At 47.9% G+C, this 21,776-nt stretch overlaps 1 protein-coding gene across 4 annotated transcripts in view; it reads right to left on the bottom strand.

Moving 5' to 3' along the window:
- Positions 1 to 21,427, bottom strand: part of GIT1 (GIT ArfGAP 1) — a 54,427-nt gene extending 33,000 nt beyond the window's left edge. For 2 of the 4 annotated variants that reach the window (XM_081945409.1, XM_081945410.1), the window contains exon 1: positions 21,214 to 21,425. In XM_081945409.1, coding sequence (XP_081801535.1) covers positions 21,214 to 21,265 — 52 coding nt within the window. In that variant the 5' untranslated portion in view covers positions 21,266 to 21,425. Of the gene's footprint in view, positions 1 to 21,213 lie in introns of all 4 variants that reach the window. The other 2 variants (XM_081945407.1, XM_081945408.1) reach the window with 2 other exon arrangements.
- Between the last annotated feature and the right edge of the window lie 349 nt (positions 21,428 to 21,776).

The raw sequence follows: 21,776 nt of genomic DNA, 5'->3' as shown, positions 1-21,776 counted from the left end.
GGAGAGATGGAGAAAGAGAGGGGGAGAGGGGAAGAGAAAGGGATGAAGAAGGAGAGAGGGAGGGAGAGATGTAGAGAGAGAGAGAGAGAAGGAGACAGGGAGAGAGAGAAAAAGAGAGGGAGAGATACATTTCCATTTCTCTCCCTCCCTCTCTCTCTCTCTCCCCTGTTGCTAAGGAAACCCCTAAAGGTCTCCCTAGCAACTGCCGGGGGGGGGTTCTATGGGTGCTAAGGAACCCCCCCCCTTTGTGATGGCGGCCAAGAGGAGGAAAAAGAGAACAGAGGCATCACCCCCCTCCCCCTGCTTCCTCCCTCACCCCTCACCCCCCGGCCAAAATCTGACACCTGTCACAAAAGGAGGACCTGCCATTTGAGAGAGTCCTCCTTCCAGGCTGAAAAAAGGAATAGAATCCAGAATACAGCTAGTCCTCGACTTATAACCTTTCATTTAGTGACCATTCAAAGTTACGACGGCACTGAAAAAAGTCTTAATATCGTTTTTCACGTAATCAAAATTCAGACATTTGTCTGAACCGACTCATATTTATGACGGTCACAGTGTCCCCAGTTCACATGATCTGCTTTTCCGACCCACTGATGAGCGAAGCCACATTCCCTTAGCGACCGTGTTCCTCACTTAACAATGGCAGTGATTCACTTAACAACTGTGGGAAGAAAGGTCGTAAAACGGGAGAAAACTCCAGGGCTCCTGTGATTTCCCCCTTTTGGCGACCTTCTGACAAGCAAAGACAATTAGGGAGGCAGATTCACTTAACATCCGTGATTCTAACTTATCAACTGCAGTGTTTCACTTAACAACTGGGGCAGGAAAGGCCCTAAAATGGTGGAAAACTCACTTAACAACTGTCTTTCTCAGCGGTGGAAATTTGGGGCTCGATTGTGGTCGTAAGTCGAGGACTACCTGGACGTCACCCCAAACACCAGGAGAACAACTGCAGGCATGGCCAGAAAGGTTTCCCCCAAGTGCCAGGATGGCAATGCCAACTTTTGCAAGGCTTGCCACATGAGAGAGCCGAAAACTAAAGAAGATGGCTGCCGGGGGAATTCTGGGAGTTGAAGTCCACAAAGTTTTATCTTTGCCAGCTTTGGAGACCCCTGTTCTATAGGGGACAAAGCTCTTGTAAGTGAGAAGGGTCAGTCAAGCCCCATGGGCCCCTGAACCCTCCAGTACCCAGAATAATAGAGTTGGAAGGGACCTTGGAGGTCAACTAGTCCACCCCCATGCTCGAGCAGAAGACCCTGTACCATTTCAGACAAGTGGCCATCCTGTCTCTTCTTAAAAACATCAAAAATGCAGCTAAATGAGTCTGAAATGGTATAGGGCCTCTTGTCAGAGCAGGAGGCTGCACTAGAAGGCCTCCAAGGTCCCTTCCAGCTTCTCTTCTTTTCTCTGTCTGTCAGTCTACCATCCATCCATCCATCAATCTTCTTTCTATCTATCTATCTATCTATCTATCTATCTATCTATCTATCTATCTATCCCTCCTCTATCTATCTATCTATCTATCTATCTATCTATCACCTATCTATCTATCTATCTATCTATCTATTTATCTATCATCTATCATCTATCTATCTATCTATCTATCTATCTATCTATCTATCTAGATATCTATCTATCTATCTATCTATTTATCTATCATCTATCTATCTATCTATCTATCATCTATCTATCTATCTATCTATCTATCTATCTATCTATCTATCTATCTCTTCTCTATCATCTATCTATCTATCTATCTATCTATCTCTATCTATCTATCTATCATCTATCTATCTCTTCTCTATCATCTATCTATCATCTATCAATCTATCTATCATCTATCTATCTATCTATCTATCTATCTATTTATCTATCATCTATCTATCTATCTATCTATCTATCTATCTATCTATCTATCTATCTAGATATCTATCGGTTGCAGGAACTAGGTATGTCTAGTTTAATGAAAAGAAGGACTAGGGGAGACATGATAGCATTATTCCAATATCTCAGAGGTTGCCACAAAGAAGAGGGAGTCAAGCTATTCTCCAAGGCACCTGAGGGTAGAACAAGAAGCAATGGGTGGAAACTAATCAAGGAGAGAAGCAACTTAGAACTGGGGAGAAATTTCCTGACAGTCAGAACAATTAATCCGTGGAACAGAAGTTGCCTCCAGAAGTTGTGAATGCCCCAACACTGGAAGTCTTTAAGAAGATGTTGGATAGCCATTTGTCTGAAACGGTATAGGGTTTCCTGCCTAGGCAGGGGGTTGGACTAGAAGACCTCGAAGGTCCCTTCCAACTCTACTACTGTATTGTATTGTATTGTATTGTATTGTATTTATCTATCATCTATCTATCTATCTATCTATCTATCTATCTATCTATCTATCTATCTATCTATCTATCTATCTATCTATCTATCATCTAAATCTCTATCATCCTATCCTATCCCCTCCAAGAGGCCACCAAGCAATGCCCCCTCCCCCTCCATTCCCCGGGGTGCCCTGAGATAGGAAGTACCCCCCACCCCCAATTTAAAAGGAAGGCCTCCAACCGTGGCCCCTTTAAGACCAGCAGACTTTAACTCCCAGAAGTCCAAGCGATGCCCGCTCTCCCCTCCAGATGACGTCATCCTGCTGTAGGAACAACCCCGAAAGATATAAAACGGGTGAACTTCAACTCCCCGAATTCCTCAGTTAAGTCACGCACGGCTGGCTGGGGAATTCTGGGAGTTGAAGTCCACAGGTCTTAAAGGGGACCAGGTCAGCTAACCAGGATTTTAAAAAGGCCAGGTAGACGGTGAGCACATGGCTGCCAACCTCGCCAGAGAGATGAGCAAAGAATGCCAGCTTAGTGCCAACATTTATCCTGTCCTAATTGAACGTTTCCGGATGCGTGACAACACACGACAAGTTTTTCACACCTCCCTCTGCCTCCGTCAAAATGCCTCCCCCACGCTCGGCTATTCTGGGCTGTCTCCCCACACCCAGATCCCCGGGGAAGAACTGGGGGGCATCCGGTGTGCCAGGGAGTGGCTGGCATCAAGAGGTGGGGGGGGGAGGTTGTCTCATTTCAGCCACACCATGGCTGAAGGTGCAGAATTCAAATCCTTCGGCCAAGTCTTGGCATCCGGAATCACAGGCCTGGAAAGTTTTTTTGGGGGGGGCTGCACAACAGAGGGGGGGGTCTGCAGCACCCCAACACAGATCACATACATCCCCCAGGAAAATGCACAAGAGGGAGGGGCTCTGCACCCCAACACAGGATCGTCTCTCCAGGAAAGTGCGGAATAGGGAGGGGTCTCTGCACCTGCAGGCCAGCCTTGAACCCAGCACCGCGAAGCCCCAGCCAAGAGACCCTCTGAGCAAGCTTGAAAACTGTTCACCGACAGCAAACTCCTGCAAACTTCTAATGGGTCTGGGGTCAGGGTGGGCTGCTGGTTCTCTGCGTGTGCGTTTTGTGCGCAGTTGAGAACAAATTAAAATTAAAATTTAATTTTAAATTTTTAAAATACAAATTTAAAAATGATTAAAGACCAAGCAGCAACCAAGGGAACTGGTTCGGGGCGTGGCCAGCCTGTTGTCCCTACCGGTACAGCAAGCAAGTCCCAATTCTTACTACTGGTCCAGCCGAACGGATGCAAACCGCTGGCAATCCACCTCTGGTCTGGGGGAAATTGGGGTGGGGGGCAGCAGAAGCCCCCCCTCCCCAGGGCAGGCCAAGGGTTAAATTCCAGGCTGGGATTTCAGCACTTTGGGGGGTGGGGGGTTGCTGGGTCATTTCTACACCCACAGAAGCCCCCCCTCCCCTCCCCTCCAGGCCAGGATGGGATGATGTCACCCGCCTCTTCATTGGGAGGCCCAGCCAGGCTCTCCCCCCCCCAAAGCCCCCCTCCCTGCCCCAAAAGAACTGGGTCTCTTTGTTCCCCACAGAGAACACAAAATGCTTCAGTGTTTCAGACCAATAAGGCTGTGCACACAGTTCAACACAAAGACACAACGGCCACAGCTGGAATAAAGCCGGGGGGTGCCGGCATAAAATGGGACAGAGGGTTCCCCCCCACCAATACGATTACAGGGAGTCCTCGACTTATAACCGTTCGCTTAGTGACCGAAGTTACAACGGGGCTGGAAAAAGGGCTGGCATTCAGAGTTATGATCGTTGCACCATCCCTGAGATCAAAAAGTTCAGATGCTTGGCAACTGACTCGTACTTATGACGGTCACAGTGTCCCGTGATCGCCTTTTGCGACCTTCTGACCAGCGGAGTCAAGGGAGAAGCCGGATTCACTTCACGGCTGTGTTCCTAACGTAAACGAGGCCAGTGATTCACTTAACAACGGTGGCAAGGGAGTCGTAAAACGGGGTAAAACCCGCTGAACAACTGTCTCATTCCACAATGGAAATTTTGGGCCCCATTTTGTGGTCGTACGTCGAGGACTGCCTGTATAAGGAAAAACTGTTATGACAGCAGGACTGGGGAAAAGGAGGGGCTGGACTAGATGGTCTTTGGGGACATTTTCAATGCCACAAGACCACAGGAATTCATGGGTGATTCCCACTCACCCCCCCTCGTGCCAGCTATGCACAATTAGTTGACGGAATGAGATGTGGTTGTTTCTCATGATCCCAAAATGAGCCTCCATGTTCGGAAGCAGTCTACCTGAGCGTGTTCCTCAAGAGCTTCCGGTTTGCTCTACCAGTAGAAGAAACCAGGATGGTGCCCCACCTGGCCCAGCAAAGGATGTTCAAGGCAGTCCTCCATTGAAGATGACTCGTTTAGTGACGGCTTGGGAAAAAAATGACTTATGGATCGTTCCTCGCACTTATGACTGTCCTAACATCCCTACGGTCACAGGATCATCAGTTAGGCAATGTATTCATAAAGATTGCAGGGGCCCCTCCTATAAGGCATGGCAACTTTAAGAGGGATGGACTTCAACTCCCAGGATTCCCCACCCAACATCTAGGGAATTCTGGGAGTGGAAGCCCACCCCTCTTAAAGCATGCTGGATGGGGAATTCTGGGAGTTGTAGTCCTCCCATCTTAAAGGACGAGGCTGGGGGAATTCTGGGAGTGAAAGTTGCCAATTTTGAGGCTCTCTGCTCTATGGAGAAAGCCCGCATGGCTTCCCCTCCCTCTCTGGGCGGCTGTTGTGGGTTCTGCCGTCTCCCACCCACTCCGGATTCTTCCAGTCTGAGTCACCCCGCTTTCCTCCCCGCACGGCCCCCCAACACAGAGAGAAACTGGATTGACCTTGATCCTTGCCAGCCTCCAAGCATTCTCCGAGATCAAGGGTGCGCCAGGCCTTCCAGGGGTGGGGCAGGCCCCCCCACCCTCCCTCCCTCCCTCCCTCCCTCTCCCCTCCCTCTGAATTCCTCTTCTGCCTGCATGGGAGTTCCTCTGAAGATGCAGGGAGGCTACACAAAACCTCACAACGCACCATCAGTCCAAGTCTTAACACAACCTCAGAATGCACAACCAGACTCCAGGTTTTACACAACCCCACAATGCACAATCAGAGTCCAAGTCTTTACACAACCCCACAATGCACAGCCAGGCTCCAGGTTTTTACACAACCCCACAATGCACAACCAGGGTACAACTCTTTACACAACCCCACAATGCACAACCAGGGTACAGGTCTTTACACAACCCCACAATGCACAACCAGGGTACAGGTCTTTACACAACCCCACAATGCACAAGCAGGGTCTTGAACCCGTGTCTCGCAAGCCAACACAAACTTCAAAGAAACGCTGCGGGAACAAAACACATCAAGGAGTTTACCTTTCAGGATTTTCCAACAGATCTTTTTTTTTTAAGAATTAATTAATTGCGGATTAAAGCAAATACCGGATGCAACCGAGGCAAAAGGTAAACAAACGGCAGGGCCATTCCCATTTCTCCACATGCAGCCCAAAAACGCCCAGGGGCTTTCAATGGCACAGAAAAAGCTCGGTTTTTTTAAAGTCTTCCTCTCACTCACTTATTCACATTATATAATTTTAGGGCTTTTTTTAAAAGATTGCAGAGTATTCTGGAGCAACGGGCAGAGATTCCTATCGAAAGCAACCTTTGCTCAGGAGGAGGAAAAGGCAACCGTTGGCAGTCACAACGGCACTGGAAATTGGCACACGACCCGAAGATGGCAGGAATAGCCAACACTCCAGAAGAGAGGCTTAAGATAGGGAAGGATCGTGACAGCACAGAGCAGAATAACCCAGTTGGAAGGGACCTTGGAGGTCTTCTAGTCCAACCCCCTGCTTAGGCAGGACACCTTGTACCACTTCAGACAAATGGCGATCCAACATCTTCTTGATATCAAGTCCAATATTGGCCACTATCTAATAAAATGAAATTCAAGGGTGAAAAGAGTCAGGTTCTACATTTAGGCAAGGAAAACGAAATGCACAGGTACAGGATAGGTGGTACCGTGCTCAATAGTAGCAACTGTGAAAGGGATCTTGGAGTCATAGTGGACAACCATTTAAATAGGAGCCAGCCGTGTGCAGCAGCTGCCAAAAAAGCCAACACAGTTCTAGGCTGCATCAACAGAGGGATGGAATCAAGATCACGTGAAGGGTTAATACCACTTTATAATGCCTTGGTAAGGCCACACTTGGAATATTTGCATTCAGTTTTGGTCGCCACGATGTAGAAAAGATGCGGAGACTCTAGAAAGAGTGCAGAGAAGAGCAACAAAGAGGATTAGGGGACTGGAGACTAAAACATATGAAGAACGGTTGCAGGAACTGGGTATGTTTAGCTTAAGAGAAAGAAGGACTAGGGGAGACAGGAGAGCAGTGTTCCAATATCTCAGGGGTTGCCACAAAGAAGAGGGAGTCAAGCTATTCTCCAAGGCACCTGAGGGCAGAACAAGAAGCAATGGGTGGAAACTAATCAAGGAGAGAAGCAACTTAGAACTGAGGAGAAATTTCCTGACAGTTAGAACAATTAATCAGTGGAACAGAAGTTGCCTCCAGAAGTTGTGAATGCCCCAACACTGGAAGTCTTTAAGAAGATGTTGGATAGCCATTTGTCTGGAACGGTATAGGGTTTCCTGCCTAGGCAGGGGGTTGGACTAGAAGACCTCCAAGGTCCCTTCCAACTCTTGTTATTCCATTATTCTGTTCTGTTACTCTGAAAAAAGTGACATGACTATTTTCCACACTTACGTCCATTGTAGCATCCCCTGTGGTCCCATGGTCAAAATTCAGATACTTCGCAACTGCTTCATAGTCCTCATGTTAGAACAACTGAGCCAAATTTTTTGTTGCTAAGCGAGACAGTTGTTAAGTGAGGTTTGCCCTATTTTACGGCCTTGCTTGCCACAGTTGTTAATTGAATCACTGCAGTTGTTAAATCAGTAACATGGTTGTTAAGTGAATCTGGTTGACTTTGCTTGTCGGAAGGTCGCAAAAGGGGATCACATCATCCTGCTGGGACACTGCGACCGTCATAAATATGAGTCAGTTGCCAAGTGCCTGAATTTTCACCACGTGACCACAGGGATGCTACAATGGTCGTTAAGCATGAAAAGTGGTTATAAGTCACGACGTTGTAATTCTGGTCTGTAAATGAGCTGTTGTAAGTTGAGGACTACCTGTATTTATGACGGTCGCAGTGTCCTGCAGTCACGCCAGCCCCTTTTGCGACCTTCTGACAAATGGAGTCAACAGGGAAGCCAAATTCACTTAGCAACCATGTGACTCACTTAAGAACTGTGGTGATTCGCTTAACAACGGTGGCAAGAACAGTGGTAAAATGGAGCAAAAAATGCAGCCCTGGAAAGCAGCTCAGGAAATGGCCAGTTCCAGAGTACCCCTATTAGGGTTAGGGGGTGCACATCCCTGCTATTGCATCTGAAAATCCCACCCTGGTGGGGGGGACAGGGCCCCACTCCCTGGCAGCCCATGTGCCTCTGCCTTCCTTCTGGGTTTGCATCTACAGCTGCTTTCTCCCAGATGTGCTTGGCTAGGATGATGGGAGCCACACCTGCCCTCCAGGAGTGGGGCAGGGGGCATCCCTGGCTGACCCTGGACAGAAGCGAGAGGGGAGGGGGGCTTCTTAGCCCAGACCAGGGGTCGGCAACCCGCAGCTCTGGAGCCCCATATGTGGCTCTTTCACCCCCCCTACTGCGGCTCCCGGTTCCTCAAAATATGCTCCACAACCGCCAATGGGCGACACCTGCCGGAAAGTTTTGTGACTCCCAGAAGGTGTTTCCTTTTGTGGGGGGAACAGATGGAAATGGCTCTTGGAATGTTTAAGGTGGCTGACAGTCAGAGAAACAAACTTCACTAAAAAGGTGAATTTTGGCAAAAGGATGTGGAAAAGGGGCACCCCCGAGGAAGGAAGGGGCGAGTGGGGGGGCAAACACCCCCTTGGGCCAATAGCCCACCCCCCAAACATTACTGCTTCTGCAAGGTGTGGCTGCAAAGGCCCCAAATACACCACACACACAAACACACACAGAACTCCCAACTGTTTCCTTGGGGAGGGGGCGAAAGAGTTAAGGCTTTGGGGGGGGGCTGCACATGGAATCTCTGGCCTAGAAAAAAGGCTGGGAGAAGATTGAAAAGGCTTGTTTCCTCCCCCCCCCCTCCTTGCACACACATACTTTGGCCTTGGGCAAAAGGGGTTGGACTAGAAGACCTCCAAGGTCCCTTTCCCACCCTCGGATTTTACGATTCCACCTCCGTTCCAGCTGGATCCAGAGATTTCCTGGTTTCTTTGGCACGTGTGCGTGCATTGAAGAGGGGTGGGGGATCCGGCCACCCCACCCCAGACATTCTTGGCTCCTCTGGGGCTGAATTGAGCTCTTTTGCAGAAGACACTTGGAAACGAGAATTTGGACACAAAAAACAGACAAACACACACACACACCAATATCGTTTAAGGAAAAGTTGGGGGGTGGGCGATTTGCTGCACACCAATGTGGGCAATGTGTGCAAGCTGAGAAAAAGGAAAGTCCATGCAGCCAGAATCCACAAACTGAGGAATGGAGGGGGGAAAACCGCTGAGCCAAAAATTGTTAGAAATCTGGAATTAAGTCAAATTTCCAGGGCTGGGATGAAGGAGTCCTATGGTCAGCCATCCTCTTGTTCAGCTTTGCAGATTTTGGACAATGAGCTTGTCCAGCATGGCCTAAAACTCCTCATTTGGCTGCAGCTTTCTCTTTTGAAAAAAAAATTCATGGTGCTAGTCCTCTTGAGGGAGAAGCCAAAGACGAAAGGAGGCAGCAAGGGAAGAATTTCAGCTCTGGAGCCCTGCCCCTTGCAGAAATACAGAAAGGCAGGAAATATGATGCCCAGGGATGTATGAGATTTCAACTGCTATGGAGAGGATGCACAGGTAGTCCTCAACTTACAACTATTTGTTTAGTGGCCATTCGAAGCGAGGACAGCACTGAATGAGTCTGGCAACTGGTCCTTGCACCAAACAACCGTCACAGTATCTCTACGCCAGGGGTGTCCAAACTTGGCAACTTTAAGACTTGTGGACTTCAACTCCCAGAATTCCCCAGCCAGCAGAGCTGGCTGGGGAATTCTGGGAATTGAAGTCCACAAGTCTTAAAGTTGCCAAGTTTGGACACCCCTGCTCTACGCTCAGGGGATGAAAGTTTGGGTACTTGACAACAGGCAACAGGCACAGTGGTGTCGTCCCAGGATCATGTACAACGTTCCCAGACAAGCAGGCTCAGTGGGGGGAGTCGAATTCGCTTAATGACCTCCTGATTCTCTTAACAATGGCAGTGCTTCCCCTGACAATTTTAGCACACACACACATACAAAAAAAGGATGTAAAATTGGGTCCCATTCACTTAACACCCACTCTGCACAAGAAGCTCTTTAAAGCACAAATATATTTTAAAAACACCAATATCTTTTGAAAACTTAAAGTACTTTTTTAAAAACAAAAACACCTTTTTAAAAACATAAATACCTTTTTGAAAACACAAACGCTTCATTAAAAAGGCACCTTATTAAAAACATAAGCACCTTTTAAAAAACAAATGCCTTTTTTAAAACACAAATACCTTTTTAAAAACAACAAATGCCTTATAAAACACACAAATGCTTTTTTAAACACAAATGCCTTATTAAAAACATAAATGCCTTTTTAAAAACATAAATGCCTTTTAAAAACACAAATGCCTTATTAAAAATCAAACACTTTTAAAAACACAAATGCCTTATTAAAAAAATAAATGCCTTTTTGAAAACAAACACCTTTTAAAAACCTAAGTATCATTTTAAACCCTAAATATCTTTTTTAAAAACGACTTTATAAAACAAATGCCTTTTTGAAAACACATCTTTTTAAAAACAAACACCTTTTAAAAACACAAATATATATTTAAAATTCAAATGCCTTATTAAAATCAAATACCTTTAAAAAACACAAATGTCTTATTAAAAGCAAAAGCCTTTTAAAAAAACGAATGCCTTTTTAAAACACAAAACGCCTTCTTAAAAACACAAACACATTTTTAAAAACACAAACTTTATAAAAAAACAAATGCCTTTTTGAAAACACATCTTTTTTAAAAAAGAAACACCTTTTGAAAGCACAAATATCATTTTAAAACACAAAGACCTTTTTAAAAACACAAAGACCTTTTAAAATACAATTGCTTTATTAAAAACAAAAACGCCTTTTTAAAAACACAAGCACCTTTTTTAAAAACACGACCACCATTAGCCTTCTAAAAAAAATGCAAAGGAGAAAGTGAAACAAGGCAATCAGGTCAAACCCCCAGACCCACAATTTGGGGAATGACCCCGTGCAAGGATTCCTCTTGTGAGAGACACGCAAGCGACTTCCCCTCCGGCACAGGATACGAACCAAAGGTGCCCCCTTGAAAGGAAGTCTGTTCGAAACAACTTTTGACTCGTGAGACAACTTTTTCCACAATTGCCAAGCGGGTGCAGGCAAAGGGCACAGATTTCCTTTTCCTGAAAAATCCTTTTTTTCTCTCTCTCCAGAAAGTCAAGATTTCTATACAGTGAAAAGCGCATGTCGAATTAACCCTTGAATGACGGGCAGGGATGTCCAGGATGGGCCCGAGATGCCAAGAAGACAAACTTCAAACTGCTAAAAACTTTTTCAAGAGGAGTTTGGAGCGAATACATTTCCCGTTAATTTTATATCTTATCGTATAAATCTAGCCTCAAGGTGGGAAATTAGGAGTTCTGGGGAATGCCTAGGAAATCCGTAAAGTGCCAATAACGGGACGTCACAGTATGAAGCATTTAATATTTCACACATTCCCTTGCCAAAAGTCAAGATGGCAAAGTATGAAATATTCTGACAAAAATGCCATTTGGGGCCTTAGTTGTGCCAACTGGGAAGGTCAATCCTGGTTTTTTTCCTCGTGTTTTTTTTTCCCCAGTAAGAAAGTTCCTTATAGGTAGACCTCAAATTACGACGATTCATTTAGTGACCGATCAAAGTAACAATGGCATTGAAAATACAGCAGTCCCCAACTTACAACAGTTGATTTAGTGAGGGCTACAATGGCACTGCCTTATGACCGTTTTTCGCACTGCTGCAGCATCTCCACGGTTACGCGATAAAAATTCAGACGCTTGGCAACTGACTCATACTTATGACGGTCGCAGTGTCATGTGGGGGGGGTGTCACGTGATCCACTTTTGCGACCTTCCAACAAGCAAAGTCTACGGGGAAGCTGGATTCATTTAACGACCATGTTATTAACTTAACAACTGCGGTGATTCACTTAACAAGGTTGGCAAGAAAATGGAGGAAATCTCACTTAATAACCATCTCACTTAGTAACAGAAATTTTAAGCTCAATTGTAGTCATAGGTCAGGGACTCCCTGTATTTAGGACGGTCGCTCCGTCCCTGGGTCACGTGATCCCCTCTTGCGACTTTCCAACGAGCAAAATCAATGGGGAATTCTGATTCACTCAACAACTGTGTCACTTAGCAACCGCAGTGATTCACTTAACAACTGCAGCAACAAGGGCTGTAAAATGGGACAGAACTCACTTAAGAGCATCCCTCGTGGTCACCTGATCAAAATTGGCAACCGACTCATACTTATGACAGTCTCAGCGTCCCGGAGTTACGCGACCCCCTTTTGCAACCTTCCGACAAGCAGTCAAGGCGGGAAGCCGGGTTCGCTTAACGACCGTGTGGGCAACTTAATGTCTGATCACATGACCATGAGGATGGTGCAGCCGTCGTCTGTGTGAAAAATGGTCATCACTCAACTCACTTTTTCCAGCGTGGTGCTAACTTTGAACGGTCACTAAATGAACTACAGTAAATTGAGAAATTTGCATTTCCACACTGCCACCAGGACAGGAAACATGGCGCACCCGGTTATGTCTTCCCCATACTTGCGTGCGGCTCTCAAATCAGCCCCCCCACCCTCTCTTCAGAGAAGGAATCATCATCACCTTCTATCGACCCCATAATCCCTTGCGGGGTGCAGTCTGGGCAACTGAATGGAGCTAGCAGAGCATTTCCTGGCCGGATGTATTCCCTGTCACCAATGCGGAGTTTTGTTCGGCAGATATATTCTCATTCTGCCCAGACCTAGGATCGAACTCATGGCCTCCTGATTGTGAGGCGAGAGCCCCCACCTCTAGGCCACTGCATCTCTTCAGACTGGCAATGAAATACTAAAAAGGGCAAGAGATGATTCATAAATATAGAATACATTTTGATATGGGATTTGTTTTATTAAAGATTAGGAGATAGAGATAGAAATTAAAAACTGGAAAAATGTTATTATATATATTGTCATATGATGGACGTTATTACAGTTACTACGTACAAGTAAATGTTAGATGTCAAGGTTCCCCTGGCACATATGTGCTAGTCGTTCCTGACTCTAGGGGGCGCTACTCATCTCTGTTTCAAAGCCGAAGAGCCAGCACTGTCCGAAGACGTCTCCGTGGTCATGTGGCCGGCAGGACTCAAAGCCAAAGATGCACAGAACGCTGTTCCCTTCCCAAAGGTGGTTTCTATTTTTCTACTTGCATTTTTATGTGCTTTCGAACTTCTAGGTTGGCAGAAGCTGGGACAAGTCACGGGAGCTCACTCCGTTCCGTGGCGCTAGGGATTCGAACCGCCGAACTGCCGACCTTTCTGACCGACAAGCTCAGCGTCTTAGCCGCTCAGCCACCACATAAAAAATAAAGAGATGATGGATTGAAGGCTTACTAAGATAGTTAAGCAAATACTATTATTATGTGATCAATATCAATGTTATGAATATTATTGTTATTATTTCTCAAAATTAACTGTACCCAGACAATACACTCTTCATGTGCATACTGATGGGTTTTTTTTTTTAAAGGCTGGCAATGCGGATCCATGCGCGTGGGCACCAGCCACAACTCCTCAGCAGATGCCAGGCACTGGCGCACTTGACGGTGTGGCACGACGGGACAGCCTGCCAGGAAACGCTGCCGGGCATCTCCCAGACGGGCAGGAAAGTGGGCGCTGGGGAGATCAGTTTTTTCCCCAAGGCTGCCAATCATGAGTCGGGGACACCCCCTCCCCTCAATTTCAGCATCCCTCTCTCATCTCTTACCCCCCCTTCCCATCCCACCCCCAATAGTGTCCACTGTGGGCCCCCAAATATCAGCATTACCAACCTATAAAAGCAGTCCTCAAGTTTTGTCCCATTTTGCAACCTAGTTGTTAAGAAGAATCGCTGAGGTCGTTAAGTTAAGAACACAGACAGATGAACAAGAGTTGGAAGGGACCTTGGAGGTCATCTAGTCCAGCCCCCAGCCCAAGCAGGAGACCCCTACACCATTTCTGACCGATGCCGGTCCAGTCTCTTCTTGAAAGCTTCCAGCGGTGAAGCTCCCACCACTTTAATTAATTCAGAATAGAGCTGGAAGGGACCATGGAGGTCATCTAGTCCATCTCCCCCCCCCCCCAAGCAGGAGACCGTACTCCATTTCTGACAGATGGCATTCCGGTCCCATCTTGAAAGCCTCCAGCGATGGAGCTTCCCCCTTAACACGGTCGTTAAGGGAATCTGGAGCTTCCCCATGGACTTGGCTGGTGGGAAGGTCGCCATCGGGCAGCGTTTCTCAACCTTGGCGACTTTAAGTCCTGTGGACTTCAACTCCCAGAATTCCCCAGGGGGAATTCTGGGAGTTGAAGTCCACAGGACTTAAAGTCGCCAAGGTTGAGAAACGCTGCCATAGGGGATCCCCCGCGTGACACTGCAACTGTCGTAAGTACATGCCAGTTGCCAAGCTTTCAAATCTCGGTCACGTGACTACGAGGACGCTGTGACGGCCGCTAAGTGTGAAAAAAAATGGTCTCGTCAGTGTTTGCAAGGCCGTCGTAACGTCAGTCACTAAACGAATGGTTGTAAGTAGAGGATTACCGGCAGCTCACAAGCAAGCCAGGCTCCACTGTGCGTGAGTACGCACACACAAACACACCCGTTTCCCCCCGAGATTTTAAGCCATCTTGGTGAAACAAGTACAGATGCCAACCGGGTCTGTTCTCCCCTGCCCAGAATGGAGGATTATATTTATGGACTGGCACACAATGTACGATTCTGCGAAAAAGGATTTACAGCCTTTTGGGTTTGCTGACTTTTTGTAGGTCTTTTGCCACTCAGATTTATTTGCCCCCCCCCCCTCTCTCTCTTTCTCTCTCTTTCTCTCTCTCGCACTACTGTATTTCTGTCTGTCTGTCTATGTATCTATTATCTATCATTATCTGTCTGTCTGTCTATCATCCATCCAAGCTATCTACCTAACTGTCAGCCTAACTACTTATCTACCTACCTACCTACCTACCTACCTACCTACCTACCCACATACCTATCTATCATCCATCCAACCTCTCTCTCTTAACTACCTACCTGCCTATCTATCTGTCTGTCTGTCTGTCTGTCTATCTATCTATCTTATCTATACCTACCTACCTATCATTCATCCAACCTCTCTCTCTTAACTACCTATCTATACCTACCTACCTACCTATCCAATCTCCCTCCTACATGTCTGTCTGTCTGTCTACCTATCATCTATCCATCCAATTTCATCTATCATCTATCTATCATCTATCTATCATCTATCTATCTATCATCTATCTTATCTATCTATCTATCATCTATCATCTATCTATCTATCTATCTATCATCTATCTATCTATCTCTTATCTATCTATCATCTATCTATCTATCTATCTATCTATCATCTATCTATCTATCTCTTATCTATCATCTATCTATCTATCATCTATCTATCTATCTATCTATCTCTTATCTATCTCTTATCTATCTATCATCTATCTATCTATCTATCTATCTATCTATCTATCTATCTATCTATCTATCTATCTATCTATCTATCTATCTATCATCTATCTATCCCCATCCATCCAATCTCCCTCCTATATGTCTGTCTACCTATCATCTATCCATTCAATTTCTCTCATCTATCTATCTATCATCTATCTATCATCTATCATCTATCTATCTATCTATCTATCATCTATCTATCTATCTATCTATCTATCTATCTATCTATCATCTATCTATCATCTATCCATCCATCCATCCATCATCCAATCTCTCTCTCTTATCTCTCTATGTGTCTGTCTATCCTCTCTTTTTCTCATGTCTGTTTGTGTGTCTCTGCCTGTACCTACTACCTACCTATGAAGCCCACCCCTCTTAAAGCATGCCGTATGGGGGATTCTGGGAATTGAAGTCCACCCATCTTCTAATTGCCAGTTGGGAAATTCTGCTTTGAAGTTATACAATCAAAATATAACCAAACGAGGCCTTTATTTTTCTTTCTAAAAAGTCCAAGACTTTATGGATTATTGATGCGACCGGAATCCACGTGCCCCTTCCAGAAATCCCAAGCAGCTGAAAATCCAAGGGCCTCCCAGAAGGAGCCTTCCATTTATCAGAAGCTGCTCACAAGGGTTTTGTTGACCTCAGCATTATCTCTCCTGCCACACAAGTTGGTTTCCTGCTTTCGGTGTTTATTAGCTGGCTACCCGGACTTTCCCATGGCTGCCAAGGTTATGGATAGATTAGGGAGCTTTTTTTTTCCGTGGGTCTCATTAAAACGACTCAATTGCTTTTCGGTTTTTTTAGAAAAAAAGAGGTCGAAAAAACTATGTTTTTAGTTCTCGCAAACCCCAACGGTCTGCAGCTCTGAAGATTAGTGCTTTACATGAGGTGGATGTGCGAGAGTGTGTTTGTGTATCATGCTGCCTGAGAAAGAGATTTAAATCACAAGGGGCAGAGAAGGAGCAGTTAAATCAACTTCCAGGTTTTGTCTCCTGCCCCACAATACTCCATGATCTAAGCATGTTTGCTATGAAACTGAGATAAAAACAGATATCTGTGCAAAGGTGAGAATTTTTCTCTCTCTCTAAAGTTGTTATGACGACTGGCGAAGTTTGGCTGGGAGGAAGAGGCCAGATAATGGGGATTTTAAACATTATCGGGGCAATTTGCATTTCTCGTGGTGTCCTTGGCATATTTGGAGGGTTGTAGAACAAAAACTGTAAGAGAAAGGTCCCTTGTCTTCAAGCCTTTATAGTCTAAAACAATGTTTTTCAACTTTAGCAACTCTATGATGTGTGGACTACAATTCCCAGAAGTCCCTAGTCAGCCATGCTTAAAAGGTTTGGGGATTTCAACATCAGCCAATTCTGGGAGTTGAAGTCCACAAGTCTTAAAGTTGCCAAGTTTGGACACCCCTGGCCTAGATCATTCTTTATGTGTGGACTTCGACTCCCAGAATCCTTTGCAATGATGATCATGGTGGCTGAGGAATTCTGGGAGTTGAAATTCACACATCTTAAGAATGACCAAGCATGAGAAAAGTAGCCTAGAATCTAAGTCATTCTTTATGCTTGAACTTCAACTCCCAGAATCCTTTGCAATGACCAAGCTGGCTGCAGAATTCTGGGAATTGAAGTCCATACGACTTTTGAGTTTCCAAAGCTGAAAAACACTGGCATAGGCCCCAGGGATGAAGCAAATCTGAACACTCCAACCTTATAAATCACAATTCCACCCTACAAGCACTCAGGTGAGGGACTCGGGGCCTGTTTCTCCAACCTGGTGCCCACCAGACACATCGGGGAGCTATAACTGCAAATTCTGGCAGAGGAGGAATAAACTGAGGAAGGGGCTCTGCTTTCACCAATATATTGATTCCACTTTGTCCTTTTCAGGACAGCAAAAGTGAATCTTGCACAAGACTCTTGCACCAACACCGGTTGTGCGGGGGACAATTTTTTTGACTAGGCTACCCCACTATATGCCAGTCACGCTTCTCCCGTGTCAATCAAGGAATATTCAAACGAAGGAAGTAGGTGTCTTCTAAAGGTGTTGGACTACAAACTCCATAATTCCTAGCCAGCACGATGGCCGTGTGTGTGTGGATTCCTCTTTCTCATCATGGGGGTCAGAGACAGAGTGGGTTGCGTTGACCTCCAAGACACACGGAACAGTGTAGAAACCCAGGAGGTCTTTAAAACGCACCCTGACAAGTGTTTACTTACTCATTTTATTATGGATTTATGAAATTTATGTGCTCCCCAATTTTGCTACCCAAAGTGAGGGGAGTCTAGGGACAGAGGCTTGGCTCAAAGATTGCCGATTTTTAAGCCTGGCTTTTTGAAGAAATGACTATGGTCTGTTATCAACCCTCATTGAGAGTTGGTTAAAAAAGCATTGATGACGTTACCTAGCTGGGTCATGAAATGACTGCAAGAAAACCACCAAGCTCAGAGAGCACCAAGGACCCTGCAGTCCTCCTCCTCTTCCTCCTCCTCTTCGCAAACCCCACTCCCTTCTAGCACTGATATCCTTCCCTCATTGGGTAATGAAACGTCTGTAAGAAAACCTCAACTCAGACAGCATCACCTCCACCCAAACCCCTCACCCTACCAGCACTGATGTTGTTATCTAGTTGAGTCATGCAATGTCTGTAAGAAAACCACCAAGCTCAAAAAGTACCAAGGACCCCACAGTCTTCCTCCCCCTCTTCTCTCCAATACCCACTTCCTTCCAGCACTGATGATGTTACCAAGTTGGGTCATGAAACATCTGTAGGAAAATCACCAAGCTCAGAGAGCACCAAGGACCCCACAGAGTTCCTCCTCCTCCTCTTCCTCCCCCTCCCCCTCTCCACAACCCCTACTAGCTCTGATGATGTTACTTAGTTGGGTCATGAAATATCTGCAAGAAAATCACCCAGCTGAGAGAGCACCAAGGGCCCCACAGTCCTCCTGCTCCTCGCCACACACCCTTCCAGCACTGATGTTGTCATCTAATTGGGTCACGAAACGTCTGCAAGAAAATCACCAAGCTCAGAGAGCACCAAGGATCCCCCCCCCATCTTCCTCCTCCTTCTCTCCACAACCCCTACTTCTTTCCAGCACTGATGATGTTCCCTAGTTGGGTCATGAAACGTCTGCAAGGAAAGAACGGAGCTCAGAGAGCACCTGGGACCCCTGACCCGCAAATATTCTCTTCTGTTGGTTCATAACCACCACAGGTAAGAGGTGCAGAAGCCAAAAGCAGAGACAGAGCCAAGGTGGGCTTTTCTGTAACATGTGAACAAAACTCCACTCCACCATAACTCAAGGCATGGCTCACCCTAACCCAGATGGAAACAACCCCATTACGGCTTCACACGAGGCTGACACCCAGCCATTCTCACATTCAAACCTTTGGACCTTATTAGATACACTGGATCTGAAGATCCTTTTGGAAATCAGGCGGATCTCAAGATGCTCCCTTTCTCCTCTGGCAGATCCCCTCCAGCCAAGGCCACAGGTCACCTAAAACACCTCCCATGCGTATAATTCACATTATTGACATTATATTGTTCACGTTTCCCCCCCCTCCCGCTCTGAACATACAGGAAAGTCCTCAACTTACAACCGCAAATGGGCCCAAAAGGCCCGCTGTGAAGCAAGACAGTCGTTAAGTGAGTTTCGCCCCATTTTGCAAACCGCTCTTGCCGCCGTTCCTAAGGGAATCATTGCAGTTATTAAATCCGCCACATGGCCGTTAAGTGAATCCCCACCGACTTTGCTTGTCAGAAGATGGCCAAAGGGGATCATGTGATCCAGAGACTCTGCGACTGTCATAAATACGAGTCGGTTGCCAAGCTGGCTGTTTTGATCACATGGCAAGGATGCTGATCGTAAGTGTGGAAAACGGTCAGTTTTTTTCAGTGCCGTTGTAACTTCGGACGGTCACTAAACGAACTGCTGTAAGTGGAGGATGACTTCTCCTTATGGAGCACATCCAGAGAGGGGTGCAGATTCAAAAGAGGCACTTTTGGGGAGGGGTCCTCCCTGGATGTCCCCAGGTGTTTTGATGGGTCTCCAGAAATCGCAATAACGTTTTTCCAAATGTGGAGTTCGCACTCAAACCACGCAGGCTGAGTCAGCACCACACACGGCACACGGGGGGCGGCAAGGAAAGAAAGCTAAGGCGGTACTAGCAGACCCATCATCCACATTTTTAGCTAGGATTCAGAGCCCCATCTCGGAGTCTTTCTTAATTCACCCATTCCCCCTCCCTTTTTCAAAAAAAATATTATTATTAGGTTTAGCAAAAACTACCTGAGCCCCTTATAGCTAACGCAACCACATAAAACACAGACAGGATACAAAAGAGCGCAATCACGGCTAAGAAATGAGGCCTGGATCCCAAGCAGGCCTCCTTGCCCAGGCCCCAAAAGACAGTCCCGGTCCCGAGTTCAAATCCTGCATGGGTTGAGATGGACGCCCTTCTCCGGCCTACCTAAACATCTAGCCCAGATTTTGATGTCAAAGAAAAGAGAATTAAAAACATGTTCCAGAAATCAGGGTGGGGTCTTTATACCTGGAGCCCTTAACCCCCAAAACCACTTAATGGGGGGAGGGGTTTCCCCCGTTAAGAAACCAGGGAATGCCACTTGCAACACTCCCCCCAAAAGCAGGTGTGCCAAGAACACCAGCCCCTCCCTCCTACAAGGCTTAAGTCTCCCCCCAACTCAATTCCCAGGAGCCCCAGCAGAGGACCGGGTGGGTGGGGGAGAACCATGGGAGTTGTAGTCCCATGCACCCCCAAGGGCACCCAGTTGCAGAGCCTTGGCTTGCTGGCGGCAAGTGGGGAACAGGGACCCCTCCCCAATCGAGGGTGCAGGCCCAACGAAGGGAAGGGGAGGGGGGGATAAAAACCATATGGAAAATCCAGAATATAGTGGGGGAGGGAAGGGAGAAACGGGGTCTGCTTTGGATCCACATGCCAGCATCTTCTGCTGGAGGGACTGGAGGGGGGTGGGGGGGCAGGCCAAGGTCTCCAGCAAGCCAGGGAAGGGGTGGGGGTGTAGCCGAGCAAGGCTGGGTCCTACAAGGCGAGCCCCTCCCTCCCTGCTTTCTCCCTCCCTCTTTTTCTTCCTTCCTTCTTTCCTCTCTCTCCCCCTTCCCTTCTCCTCCCTCCCTCCTTCCCTCCCTTTCTCCCCTGCTTCCTTCCTCCTTTTTTCTTCTTTCTTCTCTCTCCCCTTCTCCTTTCTTCTTCCTTCCTGCCTCCCTTCTTCCTTCCTTCTTTCCTCTCTCCCTCCTTCCCTCCCTTACTCCCCTGCTTCCTCCCTCCCCTATCATTCCTTCTTTCCTCTCCCTCTCTTCCCTTTTTCTTCTTCCTTTCTTCTTCCTCCTTCCCTCCATTTCTTCCTGACTCCCTTTTTCCTTCCCTTCTTTCCTCTCTCTCCCCCTTCCCTTCTCCTTCCTTCCTTCTCCTTCCTCCCTCCCACCTTCCCTCTCTTTCTTCATGCCTCCCTTTTTCCTTCCTTCCTTCTTTCCTCTCTCCCCCCCTTCCCTTCTCCTTTCTTCCTTCTCCTCCCTCCCTCCTCCCTCCTCCTTTCTTCCCTGCTTCCTCCCTCCCTTTTCCCATCCTCCCTTCCTTGCCCTCCTTCCTCCGCAGCGCCTGGCCCTGCTGGGGGCTTGTCGTCCGGGGGAGGCCGGCCAGGAGAGCGGCGCAAAGGGGTCGCCGCCGGGATCCTCCCGGGAAAGGCTGGGGGGAGGGAGAGAGGGACGGGCGGCGGGCGCATCCTTCCCCGCAGCCGCCTCTTCCGCCAACGCGGCGCCCGCCGCACCGGGCCGGGCCGGGCAGAGGCGGGGAAGGGGCAGAGCCGCAGGCCCGGCCTCGCCTTCCCGCTCCCCGCCGGGGCTCACCTGGCGCGCTGCAATCGGCGCACACCTCCGCCCGGCCCGCCTTCCGCGCCATCCTGGCCGCCTGCGCCTCCGGCCCCTGCGCCCGCCGCGCCCCGCGACCTCCGCCCGCTCCGGCTCCTCCGGCTGCCTCCGGCCGGGCGCCGCTTCCCGGGCTGGGCGCAGCAGCAGCAGCAGCGGCGGCGGCGGCGGCGGGCGCAGCAGCTGCCCCTCCTGCAGGAAGCCAGGCGGGCGGGCGGGCGGCGAGAGCGCAGGGCCGGCCCTCCGGAGGCGGAGCGAGCCGGGCAGCGGGGCGCCCCGAGCCGCCTCACCGCCGGCTCCTGCGGGGGCGTCCCCGGGCCAGCCACGCAGCGCCCGATCCTATGCCGATGGTGCTGCTGCTGCTGCTTCTTCTGCGCGGTTCTTTGGGGGGGGTTGATGGATGGGGGGGTCCATTGCCCCGGGATGCCCAGGGGCGCCCTGTTGGGGATGCGCTGGACAGTCCCCCCCCCCATGGCTAGCAGCGCCGACACAGGGGCCGAAGGGGTCTTTCAGCCAAGCAGGGGGTGGGGGGGGATAGGGGGTCT

This window comes from Natrix helvetica (genome assembly GCF_964273705.1).
Source record: "Natrix helvetica genome assembly, chromosome: 2".
Lineage (NCBI taxonomy): Eukaryota > Metazoa > Chordata > Lepidosauria > Squamata > Natricidae > Natrix > Natrix helvetica.
The sequence above is the reverse complement of the archived record's forward strand: the minus strand, read 5'-3'. Positions and strand labels throughout refer to the sequence as shown.